General features: G+C 63.8%; 1 protein-coding gene across 4 annotated transcripts in view; it reads left to right on the forward strand.

Moving 5' to 3' along the window:
• The window catches only part of PRR5 (proline rich 5), a 49,886-nt gene that overhangs the window by 19,734 nt on the left and 17,065 nt on the right, over positions 1–13,087 (forward strand). For 2 of the 4 annotated variants that reach the window (XM_023257597.2, XM_023257596.2), the window contains exons 2-3: positions 3,625–3,744; positions 12,625–12,705. In XM_023257597.2, coding sequence (XP_023113365.2) covers positions 3,635–3,744; positions 12,625–12,705 — 191 coding nt within the window. In that variant the 5' untranslated portion in view covers positions 3,625–3,634. Of the gene's footprint in view, positions 1–3,345; positions 3,745–12,624; positions 12,706–13,087 lie in introns of those variants that run through there. The other 2 variants (XM_023257594.2, XM_023257595.2) reach the window with 2 other exon arrangements.

Genomic DNA, 13,087 nt, shown 5'->3' on the forward strand with positions numbered 1-13,087 from the left:
AGTTCTGGCCGCTCCCTCCCCAGTCCTGGGATCCCTCCTAGTGACCAGTGCCTTGTACCAACTCCCAATACCCACTCGACTAGCAGGTGGGAGTGTGGAACGAAACTCGGGTCCCGGGCAAGGAGAGGGCGCGTTTGGGGCCATCTGGCCTGGCATGGATCCAGAGCGAGGTTACTCCGGCAGCTCTGGGGACGCGCGATTGGGGCCCCAGTCTCCCAATCTCTTTGATGGAGAACACTTCCCTTCCCTGCGTCTCGCCACTGATGGGCCCTGCCCAGGGCCACCCCTGCAATAAATACAGTGGCTCAGTCCCCGACCGCTTTTCAGGCCTAGAAGACCCCGTAAGTGAGCAGAGGGCCTGGTGGGCGCCCAGAACCCCTTCGCCCGCCCGCGGGGCCAGCTCTCAGCGCGAGCTATCACGTGGGGCCTCAGGCCCAGGAGGCCTGGTCATCTGATGCTTCCCAGGAAGCCAGAAATCAGGGTTTCTATGTCAGTCTCTCCATTGTGAAACCTTGGCTGCATTCAGTTTTGTTTTTGTTTCTCTTGCCCACACCGCAGGCTGCACAGAACACACTCAGGGGCTTGACTTGTTTCTTGGCCACCGAGCAACCCCCCTCTCTGGGGGGGTTGTGATGGCCTCGTCTGCTCCTGGCCTGTGCCTCAGGTTCCAGCCCTGGGGGCTGGCTGCTCCCCTCGGAGCCCCAGCCCCACCCCCCATATCCTGGGGGTAAGTCACCTGCCAGGACACCAAGGCAGCCACACCTTCCCCTGACTCGTCACCACACCCTTGCTCCGGGCTATTGGGTGTAGACAGATTTTACAAAGGTCTGCAGCCTGTCGGGGGCTGGTACAGCCACAGCTAATTCCTGAACACGGGCTGTGGGACTCCTGATGGCTTTCAAGGGCCATCCCCGGGATTTCTGGCTGGCCACTTCTCCCAGAGCCCTGCTCTCCACCGCCGCTCCCGAGACCCCCTCCCGGCCCCTCCTCTTCTCCCCTCCTCCTGCCTCCCATACGCGCTGCCCTTACCCATATGTCACCCATTGCCCCTGTAATTTCTCATCCAGAAGGGCCTGCCTCCCTCCCACCTTCAGCCTGCCAGCACGCGAGTCAGGGTTCTTCTCCACTGGTAGTTACTCCGTTCAACCAAATACATCCTGCATCCCTACTGTGCGCTGGGCTTGGGAATGTAGTGCTGAGCCAGGTGTTACAGTCCCTGCCCTCCTGGCTCCAGGCAACAGGATGGAAAAGTCACCAAATGACCGGAGGGCAACCCCAGAGCCTAACCCGGGGTGAAGGCAGCTGGAGAAGGGAGGGGGCGGGGGGGGGGGTGGCTGGCATTGGAAGACGAGTCTGCTTCCTGGCCTGGGGAGGTAGCGGAGGGGGTGGAGGGAGCATACAGGGTCCACAGGTGTTTCTAAAGGGGTGAGAGACCATGTGACTGGGTACAGGGGAGGAAGGGGCAAGCTCAGTCCCTCCTGGCCTGTCACTTCTCAACAGGTCATTCAGGTCTCAGCCTGGGGTGGTGAGCTCTGCAGGGGTCCACGGTCTCCAGTCTCCACTCCGTGGATCTTGAGCTCAGGGCCAGGGAGTCTGTCGGTCATGACTCTGCCTCCCTAGGATGAGGGTAATGTCTGGCAAATAGCAGGTGCTCAGGAAAGGCCGACTGATTTTAACTGGGCAATGTACCCTTGCGAGGTTCTCCCACACTTCACACGGGGCTTTCTTGGCCCTTGAAACCATTGCTTGGCCTGACCTTGGCACACCATCCGGCCTGGGTCATCTGGGTCATTTGGCAGAAAGAGCCCCAGCTTTGGGGGCTGAGCCAGGCCCTGCCACTGCCTCCTGCAGGCTGATTCCTGTCTCTACACTGCATCAGACTGAATTGCCTGCCCCCATCCATGGGATGGAAGGACCCCCTTTCTCAGGGGGTGCAGGGGGCACAGGGGGAAGATGCCTGGGTTCTGCCATCGAGGGGAAGCAGCAGATGTGCACACCGGGCATAAGGGACACAGTGGCCTCTGGGCCTCAGTTCCCTCTTCTGTACAACATGGTGGGGGGCTCTGAGCATCCCTCACCTGCTGAGCCCCTCTGAGGATCAGCCCCCCTTTCTCCCCACTGATTTACGAAGGAAGCGCTTATGGAAAGACATGGGGCAGGGGTTGTGGTATCACCAGAACTTGCTCAGCACAGGCACGGCCCCAGGAAAGGCCCAGGATGTAGGATGAGGGCAGCGACGCGGTCGTGCCCTGTTTGATTGGGGGTGCGGGGGGACGTAGGGGGGCGCATGCCGGTGCCGCGTGCTTAGGAGACCCGGCCTGGCCCAGCTTCGCCGTTTGCTGATTGTATGACGTCGGGCAGGTTATTTCACCCCCTGGGGCCTCATCTCCTCAACTGGGAAATGGGGCGAAACGTTGCTACTTCTGCATCAACTATGCTCAAACAAATTAAAACTAGACCGAGAATTCCTGCCTCACAGAGGGCGACCGGCCTGCGACCAAGCATCGAAAAGTGCTGTGTCAAGCATGGGGAGCACGAAGGCGGTGCCCTCCCTTCACTGGGGTCCCTCTCCCCAGCCGCAGAGTCTTGGGGGACCCACTTGTTTTCACCACCCCAGATACCCACGGGGCGGGGGAGCAACAGCGTTGCCGGTTTCCTGGAGAGGCCACTCCTGACTCCCCCAGCCCCCAACCTGGCAACCCCGCCAGGTCAGAGGGCGATTAGGGTAGTCAGGCCCGGTGGGGTGGGGTCCTGGCCACGGAGCCCGAGGGGGCTGAAAATCTCCGCCAGGTGTTCGTGAGAATCTGGGAGGAGTCTGTGTCCACGTGGCAGGGTCTTGAGGGATGTGTGTGGGCACAGCCTTCGTGGGGAGGGATGGCAGGGCGGTGGTGACTTTGGGCGAGGCATTGGCAAAGGGGGTCTGGTCGGAGCGTTGTGTGTGTGTGTGTGTGTGTGTGTGTGTGTGCGTGTGTGCGCGTGCGTGTGTGGCCGCAGTGGCCGGCTCAGGGCCGACGCTTGGGGTTGGGTCGTGCGTCCCATGGGTGTTGGTTTCCTGTGAGCACACGCGGCCCTCGGAAGACGAGGGGTCCAAGCACGACCCGGAAGGGCACGCAAGCAAAGGGGGCGTCGGGAGGCTGCGGCCACCGAGGCGCCGGGCCCCGTCCCCGCTACGTGGCCACGCCCCTCCCGGCCCCGCCTCTGCACACGCCCCCTCGCCTGAGGCACCGCCTCGTCCCCGCCCCCTTCCCTGCTCCGCCCCCCGGGCCCGCCCCTGCTCAGCCCCGCCCCGAACCCCGCCCCCTCCGGCGCGGCCCCGCCCCCGGCCCCGCCCCCGCCCTCCGCTTGCGCCGAGTCCGCGCTGCCGGCCGCGCTCCTGGCGCTCCACGCTGCGGCCGCTCCCAGCAATGATTAACCCGGCGGGCCGGCCGGCGCGGGGCCCGGGGCGGAGGCGCGGGACCGGGGCGGGAGCCCCGAGGGCCGCTCAGCTTCCTGCTCTCGCCCAAGTTTCCTCGTAGAGGGCGCAGTGCCGGCCGGGGCCCGCGGCGCGGCGTGGCGCAGGGCGCGGCGCCGGGCGCGCGTGGGCGCGGAGCGGGCCGCCGGGGTCACCATGAGGACTCTCCGCAGGTTGAAGTTCATGAGTTCGCCCAGCCTCAGTGACCTGGGCAAGAGAGAGCCGGCCGCCGCCGCCGCGGACGAGCGGGGCACGCAGCAGCGCCGGGCCTGCGCCAACGCCACCTGGAACAGGTAAGGCCGCGCCCTCCCGGGCCGCCCGCCGGGCCCGGGGCCCCCGAGCCCCGGGGGGAGAGGGAGCCCTCGATCCGGCCCGCGGGCGAGGAACGGCGCCTTCAGCACCGCGGCGCTTAACAGCTCGCCGAGAACTTGCTCCGCCGGAGTTGTGCGGGCCGGGAGGGAAGTTTAGTGCAACGTGTATCTAGAACGGAGGGACCAGACCGCGACCTCGGGGCTCGTCCCGAAGCGCCCAGCTGGTGGGCGACCGGGTGGGTCTGGCGCCCGCGTGCTTGCCTCTCCCGCCCGGGGTCTTCCCACGTCGCCGCTCCGTGGCTCATGGCAATCCGAGAGGTAAATAGAGCAGGAAGTATTTTTCCCATTTCTCGGATGAGCAAATGAGCCTCAAGGGCGCCGTGGGTGGGTGGCCGCCGCGCTTCCTGTCCCGGAGTAAAGGTCCCTTTGGTCGGAGGGGGGTGGGCGGGCAGTTTCCCCCGAGCGGCCCCTGGTCCTCCCAGCTGTCTGCAGGGAGGCAGCAGCTGCCAGGCATTCCTCAGACGACCCTCCCCCTCCCCGGGGGCCGTTCCCAGACGAGCAGGGGCGTGGGAAGTACCCCCACCCCCAAGCTTTGTTTGAAGAGCAGGGCTGGGATCCGGAAAAGAGATGGTTTATTTAGTGGGATTCCCCAGCGTGTCTGCTCCTGAGCCCCTTTCAAAGTAGACGTTTCCACGGAAAGGAAAAGGGAGGGGAGGGGAGGGGGGGGGCCGTGGATGCCGGCAGTGAAGTGTGGCCAGATGCACCCGCTGGCTGTGGTCTTGGCCCCCAGGACCCCGGCCCTCAGTGTGGACACACGTTCATTCCATTGATCCGGAACTTCTTGAACACCTTAGTGGGCACAGGGCCGCCAGCCTAAGAGCCTTGTCTGTGCACGGGGTAGGACACCATTGTCCACGTGCTTGTCTTCTGTCCCCTACCAAGTTGCAAACTGCTTGGAGCTGCGTTTGCCTCAGTTTCCCTAGCTGTCAGCGGGCATGTGCCTGTGCATTCCTCCTTACAGGGCTGGTGGGGAGACTGCGAAAGAAGGACGCTCATTGGGGAATCTCACTGACGCAATGACTTCGCTATGTGATGAGTTGTTTTCTTCTCTCTCAGAGTTGGGGAGAGAGACGCAGCTGTCCTCCTCATTCCTCTGCTTTGGTTTAGAGGAAGGAGCCAAACAGACTTAGTTCAGTTCCCAGCTCTGCCTCTTCCCTGCTGTGTGGCCTTGAGCAAGTCACTTAACCTCTCTGGTCCTTGACTTCCATATCCATCAAATGGGCTAGTAAGGGTGTCCACCTCACAGGGCTGTTGTAGGGATTAAGTGCAAAGGCACATATTAAAACCCTCTACACAGTGCCCAGCACATAGTAGGTACTCTGTAATTCAGGACTCAAGCCCAGGCACATGTTGGGGTGGGTTTGTAAGGAGAGGTTGGGGGGGGGGGTTCCTGAGCATTCATCAACTAGCAGTTTTGTGAGCTCCTCTCCCCCAGCTGGGGTCTCCTGCAGCCACCCTCTACTCCTACTATGCGCCAGGCCCCTTCGTGTCCCTTAGCTCACTTTGCCCAGCGAGGGAGTTACTTCTGTCACCTCCCCCACTTTAGAGGTGCAGAGGGGGACCCAGAGCACCTGGCCGACCTGTCCATGTCACGGTCACCCGTGTAGGACATGGCAGAACCGGAGCCCCTGCTCTCTCCTCCCCAGGCAGAGGGGAGACTGAGCCAAGGGCAGGCAAGAGCACCTTCCTCTGCCGGGTCCCTGAGCAGGAGCGGTGGAGGGCGGGGGTCCTCTCTGGTCTCTGCCTGCCTGCCCGCCCCTCGCTGCTCCCTGCAGAGCCCTCGGGACCACGGCCTCACGCAAGACAGCTCTGTCAGTCTCCGGGGCCTGCCTCGCTGAGCTGTGGATTCTTCATTTGGAGCCCAGGGTGCGCCCCCTTTTATCTGTGCGACCGTGCTAGTCTCACAGGGCTGCTGAAACACATTGCCGGCAGCTGGGTGGCTGAGATCAACAGAGACGTGGTCTCCCGGGGTTCCAGAGGCAGAAGTCCAAAAGGAAGGCGGCGTTAGGACCATGCCCCCTCCAGAGACTCTAGGGGAGTATCCTGCCTCTTCCAGCTCCCGGTGGTTTCTTGGCTTGTGGCCGTCTGCCTCCCCCTCCACGTGGTCTCTCCTGGGTCTCTGTGGCTGGATCCTCCCCCTCCTTTCTCATATAAGCACACCCGTCATTGGTTGTAGGGCCACCCCTAACCCGGGATGATGGTTTCTCAAGATCCTTAACGAATCTGCGAAGACCCTGTTTCCAGGAGACTTGGATTTCTAGGGGATGCTGTTCAACCCACTGCAGGGGCCCTGGGCACGTCCCCTGAATTTCCTGTGGCCCCTTCCTCATCTTGACACGGGGCGAAAATACACAGCTCGCTCTCATGAGAGCGGAATCCACGCGTTCATTTAACCATCCATTCGTTCACTCGCTCCCTGGCCCTGAGCTGCTCGGGGGCCGTAGAGTCAGCAGAGAAACAGCAGCGTCCGGAGCTTGGACGAGGTGGAGGGAGTTAGGAAGGAAACGGGGACGCAAGTAAAGGACTGAGGTCACCGCAGGTCGTGTTTAGTGCCGGGGAGAAGATAACCGGGGGGGGGGGGGGGGACGGTACGTGCTGACCACGCAGCTGGCCGGCCGCATTTCATTCTTGCGTCTGGAACGTCGATGCCTTAGCAGTGCAGGGGAGGTTTGAGTGAGGGGTGGGCGGTGGCCGGCCTGGAACCATCCAAGGTGTTTTCTGAGCACCTGCTTCTTTACGGGCGGGTTTGTCCTTCGAGCCAAGCCGAGTGCGGGGCTGCAGGCAGGTGCATGTGTACAGCACGGTCAGGGTGGGGGCCTCGGAGGGCTTACCTGCCGCCCCCACCTGGAGTCCCCCTCCCCCCACCCCCGCTTCCTCGAGGGCCGGGACATGGCAGGCCGTGTCCTGCTCTGTCCACGCGTTCCCCTGGCCAGCCCCAGTTAGCTCCTCACTGCCTCTGGACCCCATGCAGGCGTGGGGTCTCTAGCTCCATGAAGGTCATGCCCTTGAGCTGAGGGGCCAGCCGAGGGGCGAGAGGGAGCCCCCCAAACCTTGGCCCTAAAGGCCTCCCCAGCACAGGTCCCCTGTGCATGCATTTGGGCCAAAGGGTGTAATCCGTCAGGGAGTTCGCCATTCCTTGCCAGACCTGGATCTTCCCGAATACTTGAGGTCTAGAGCGCCCAGTGCCCACCCCACCTGCTCAGTGTGGGAGGGGAGGCCCCAAGCAGGGCAGAGCCTGTGCCCCTGTGGTGCCAGGCACACTGCCTGCGTGTGATACTCACTCCCCATCATCTCCCTCCAAGGCTGGGATAATTGTCTTCAGCTTACAGATAGGGAAACTGAGGCGGGGGGGTACTTGCTCAAGATCCCGGGGGGGGGGGCTTGGCGGAGGCGGGGGGGTCCTGCCCCAGGGGTGGCTTGAGGTCACTGCCCAGGGACCAAGAAAGGTGGGTGACGGCGTGTCGGGGCAGAAGCGGGGATCCAACCTGGGGCCGACTCCGAAGTCTGCGTTTCTGCCGACACCTCAGGGGGTCTCTGAGGGGCCACGGGAGGCTGGCTGAAGGCTCCAGGGTGATCAGTTGGTTGGGAGTGGGGGCCGGAGGCTGCTGGGGGCCTGTGCTTGGCTCCCCTACCCGGCCCCTGCCTGTTCGCTCTGGGTCCTGAGCCTCCCGCCCGCCCCAAGGCAGCCTGGGTATGGTCAGCAAAGCAATGGCCCCCCCAAACATGTCAACACCCTGGCCCCCCAGAACCTGTGCATGTGGTAGCTTACGGAAGGAACTTCGCAGGTGTGACCGAGTTAAGGATCTCGAGATGGGGGTCCGGTGTCGTCTCGAGGGTCTTCGCAAGAGGGAGGCACAGGGGGGCGGCATCAGGGAAGGAGGTGGCGGGGTGGAATCAGAGAGACCGAAGGCGCCACGCGGCCGGCTGTGAGGACGGAGAAAGGAGGCCGGGCCGAGGAGCGTGGGCGCCTCTAGAAACTGGGCAGGGCCTGGAGACAGACTCTCCCCGGAGCCAGTCACACCAACACCTTGATTTCAGCCCCGTGAAACTGATTTAGGACTTCTTGCCTTCGAAAACCTAAGAGCACACATTTGGGTTGTTGTGAGCCACTGTGTTTGTGGCATTCGTGACGCTCATACACCGCCCCCCCCGCCCACGTGCTCTGGGTCGTCACTTCTCCCACCCACCAGCCCGGGCTCGGGCCGGCTGCAGCCCTCCCCAGCACAGCATCCCGCACCCGCCTCGCCACCGCAAAGGGCGGTGTGAAGTCCAGGCAGGTGTTCGAGGACGTGGGCACTCCACTGTCCCCTCTGTGGTCAGGACCAGTGGGTCAGGGCCCTTGCCGGGTGCCCAGGGAGGAGCAGAGGTGGCCTTGGGTCCCTCCTGCTCAGCCAGGAACTCTGTTAGGGCTGGGGGGGGGGGGGGCGGGGAGCAGCATGTGAATCAGCCGGGTGGACTGAAACTGGGATGTGAGCGACACCTGTTTGCTGAGGGGCAGAGGAAGCTGGCACAGGGCTGGAAGGGGCACCATCACCCCCATTTTCCAGAGGGTCTGCTCGGGGCCTGGCCTGGGGGCAGGGTTGGATTCCAAGTCACCTGCCTCCTTTGCCTTTCACCTGGACGTGCGGAGGAGGCCGTGGGCACTGCGCCTAGAGCGGCTAGAACAGCCAGGAGGCCGGGCTGGGCGTGACTCCCGGGGTACTGACGAGGACATCGGGGCTCCATCTGGTTGCCCTTGGAGGGACGGGGCAGAGGGAGGACCAGAGCCCAGCTGTCGGGGGGCTGGCAGGAGGAGCCTGGGGGCCCCATGGGGACCCAGTGGAGCCCAGCTCACCTGCCCTTCATCACTTACTCGACCATCCCTTCCCATGGAGCCCGTGAGATGCACCAGGCCTGACACCATTGGGAGGGGCCCAAGGAGGTGGCCACCCCGCTCAGGGTCTGGGGTGGCCTTCTGGGGGCACCTGCCCTCCTCTCTGTGTCCTCTGAGGTCTCCGGTGTCCATATCAGGGTAGGCGCCGGAGAAGGACAGGGCTCGGCCTCCAGGGCACCAGGGAGGTGCATCGGCCTGACCGACCAGAAGCCTGGCTTTAGGTGGGTCCAGATCCACTCACTCTCTGCTGGGGCTTCCCGTATGGGCAGGTGGGCCGCACTAAGAAAGGTGATGGCGGGCCAGAGAACCAGCCACCGGGGCCCCTTCGGCCTGCAGCCCCACACGGGCGCCAGCCCAAGCCAGGGTGGCCCGGGGCAAGTGCCCCCGGGAGCCCTACAGCCAGCCTTTCCTCTCCCGGCTTGGCTGTGCCCCGCCCTCTTCCTGGGCTGTGTGGTCCAGGCCAGCCCTGGTGACAGCAGGTCTCGGCACTGCCCAGGACGCCCTGAAGCCTCACCGGGGGGTCTCGTGCCTTCTCCCCTTCACCCCGTACACACCCAGTGCCCAGGCAAGAGATGCCGGGACTTGGCCCTGCCCTCCTGTCCTCGTGCACTGGGGAGGGGGACACGCTCCGTGAGGGACTGCCCGGCTGAGGGGAGGCCATGGGGCAGCTCCACTCAGGCCTCCCCCGAAAGTGCCCTCGGAGGCCACCTGTGGTTTCCTTGGGACCGTTTGCCAGGGCCCGAGGCTGGGCCGGCCCACCCCTGGTCTGGAGGCCCCAGACCGGGGTGGCTGGGGTTTCACTTCTATTTTTGGGGAGACGGTAAGTCACGTGAGGCCCTCTCGCCCCACCCCCCCACCCTTCCCCTCCCCGAGTGGCTCACAGCAAGACTTTTGGTTTGCCCGACTTGGAGTGCGCAAAGGAATGGGGTCTCAGGCCACAGCTGGAGGGAGCAGGGCGCTGCCTGTGTGCGTCCCTGTGTGGGCAGGGGCCGGGCGGGAGGCGGTTTCCCAGCCACCCAGTGCCGCGCTGCGTGTCGGAGCCTCGGTGTTTCCTTCTGTAGCCTGGGTGTGACAGCTCACCCCGTGCGGTGGTCATAGAAGGCAGAGATGGAGAGAAACCACAGAGCAGATGCTGAGCGGTGGTGGGTCCGGGGGACACGCCCCTCCCCGGAGTCCCTGCTGAAGAATCCCACGGGCAGGGCAGGTCGCAGTTAGGAATCCACTGTGTGGATGGGGAAGCCGGGGGCCCAGGTGGCCCCGGGTTCGCGGGATGGGGGAGGGGTGGGAGAGCTCGAGGGCGACCCCTGGGCTGGGCGGGGTGCTGCTCAGATACAGGCCTTGGGAGAGTCAAGGGAGGTGATAAACTCCCTCGCTGACAGGTCCTCGCTGGCCAAGGCTCCCCATGAAGCCCCAGCGCGGGCCTGGGGGTCGGGGACCAGGGCTACATAGTAAAGCAAAAGACCTCCCCTCTCCTCAAAGAAGGCCAAGGTCGACTTTTTCTCCAACGCAGGGTGAGGAAGGAAGGAAGGACCTGACTCGGGGGCCAGGGGAGGGGGTGAGGTCTGCGGGGGCGGGTGGGCGGGACGGCAAGGACAAAGGCCCTGAGGCAGGAGGGGGTGATGCATGTGACACAGGTGTAGGGTCACCCCTGGGCTGGGGTCCCTCCGGAAGGCTGACCGGAAGAGGAGGAGGGCCACGGGCAGGCCGCCAGGAGCAGGTCTGTGCGATGAGCCGCCCAGGGCTCGGCCTGCACCGGCTTCCTCCCACCTTGGGGCCTCCGTTCTTGGTCACCTCTGCCTGAGGGCGGCCCGGCCCCCCAGCAGCCCCCACAGGGCCAGAAGTGAACTTGCAGCTGTAAGGACTTCAGCGTGGCTGCTGGAGGACCACGGGCTTCCTGGCGGGCTTTTATCTCTTTGGGTTGTAGATGGGGAGCAGCCTTACAGTGACACAGTGGCAGGGTGACACAGTGGCAGGGCCAGGGCCAGCGGGGACTTCTAACAGAGGCAAGCGCGGTCCGGGCCCCACCCACGCCCTGAGGCTCTGGCCAGGCATTTCTTCCTCACGGCAGCCCAGGGGGTGGGGGGCAGGCACACTCGTGACCCCCTTTCAGAGACGGGAAACAGAAGTTGGAGGACACGTGTCTCAGACACACGAGTACGTGGCATTCCGACGCCAGGCCTGGGGTAGTTGGGCATCCCAGGTCATGTGACTGGTGTCCCTCCCCATCTCTGCGAGCACTTGCTGAGAAGCTGGTAACTCCTGGTGGGCACGGACCCTTCGCGCCCCAGCCCTGCCCAGACCCGGCTCTTTGTGGGGAGGCTGCATGGAGAGAGGGAGCAGCTATCGGGTGGGGAGCTCTGTGCCCGCCCGCAGGGGACTTGGCCTCTATGAGCCTCTGTCTCCCCATCTGGGATGTGGGGGGGCCAGTCCACATTCCCAGGACAGGTAGAGCTAATGAAGACAGACAGGCATCGGGAGCTTCGTGGCTGCTGCCCGATCCGTGATGGGAGTGGCAGCGTGGGTCCAGCCGTCCTCTCTGCCCTGAGAACCACAGCAGCAGGTCTGTGAGCTTTACGACAGTGACTGGGTCCTAGGTGGAGGGGGGTGGAGCCACCCACACCCGGTTCCCGTGGAGGGGGCGGGGGGGCAGTGCTAACAGGAAAGTGAATCAGGAAGGTTGCAGAACGGGAGTCTTCATGGGAAAGGCGGGAGGGCGGGAGGGCTTCTTGGAGGCAGTGGCTTCTGAGCTGGGTCTTTAATATGAATGGTTGCTTGCCTCATAGGCAGGGGAGCGAAGGGCCTTCCAGGAGAAAGGGCAGTGGGTGCAGAGACCCGGAGGTGTGGCAGCCTCGGGCAGGTCCAGAACTCTGAGACTTGAGTGTAGGATGCCCGGAATGCAGGGAGGGGGCATTCCTGACGAGCCTTGAATGCCATGTCCAGGCCTTGGGCTGTATCTGGAGGACAGTGGAGGCCCCACAAGACCCTGGTCAGGGAGGTGACTCCCTGACTTGAGGCAGTAGGGAGGCAGGGCCGGTGTAATAGGTCCAGGCACGCAGGGAGGGGCCCTGGCTTGAAGGGAGGGGAGGGGTGCTGCGGAGATCCAGGCGATAGAAGGGGATCAGACTTCAGGATAGATTGGCTTTGGAGGACGAGGGATAGTCAAGGATAAATTTTCACCAGATGTTTACCAGCTTCTCCTTCGAGCCGGGTGCTGGGTATATAGAGGCGAGTCACGAACAACGCAGGACCCTGGGCTCTAGGGCTTTGTAGATAACGGTGGCCACAAGTTAATCAAGTCACACATAAACGTGTGGTTACACACGGACAAGTGCCGTGAAAACTGGCAACAACACGTGATCTAAAGGAGGTAAATGTGAAGTGGGGAAGAAGCAACCAGCAGAAAGGGCGTGTACAAAGGCCCTGGGGCCGGAGGCAGCTTCCCCATCCCCAGCGGGACAGATAACGTGAGCGTCCAGTGCTCAGGGATGCCAGGAGCCGGGAGGGGGCACCGGGAAACCCACAGTGAGCGCCAGGCTTGGACGCATCAGAGGGTGGGACTGGTGATCAAAGGGTGTGCCCGGGAATAGAGGGTTCGAGAACGCAGGAAGGGGAGCAGAGTGTGGGCAGGCTACACGAGACATCCTGGGGAGGTGACTGCGAGGTGCCTTGGTGACTCAGGCCCAGGGCTCTGGGGAGGCGGGGGCTAGGGCTCGACCCCAGGAGTGAGATGGGAACTGAGGCTGTGGTGTGGACAGGGTCCCAGGAGGACAGCCTTGTAAAAGCCAGCACCTGCTTCTGACCGGGCCCTTTTCTGTCCCGGGAGCAGAGCAGGGTGGGCTGCTGGGAAGAGGCAAGGCAGAAGGGAGGCCTGGGAAGGCGGGGAGGGGGTCTCGGGGCCCCGATGACACATCTCTTTCTCCCACCTGCAGCATCCACAACGGGGTCATTGCTGTCTTCCAGCGCAAGGGGCTGCCCGACCAGGAGCTTTTCAGCCTCAACGAAGGCGTCCGGTGAGTGGCCCCGTGTCCCGTCCTGGGCCTGTGAGCGGCAGGGAGGCCGCAGCCACACCCTGGTCCCCCAGCCACACCTGAGACGCCACCCTGAAAGCCACGGTGGGCAGTGACCCCTGGGCCACCGTGTGCACCTTGACTACGGGCCCTGGTCGAGTGGCTTTTGAGCCCGCTGGACCTTCACCCCCACCCGTCCTGAGGACTTTCTCTTCGGGGGAAGCAGGGTGGGACTTGGACAGTGGCTCAAGAGAACGCCCACATTCCCCGCTGGTTCTGAACATCACGAAGGATATTATCCTGTTAAAGAGGAAGGACCCACCTGTCTAATGACGGGAGTGTCGTTCCCGGAAGGGCAGTTACCCGGCCGAACGCCCCTCATTTC

Source organism: Felis catus, chromosome B4, assembly GCF_018350175.1.
Source record: "Felis catus isolate Fca126 chromosome B4, F.catus_Fca126_mat1.0, whole genome shotgun sequence".
Lineage (NCBI taxonomy): Eukaryota > Metazoa > Chordata > Mammalia > Carnivora > Felidae > Felis > Felis catus.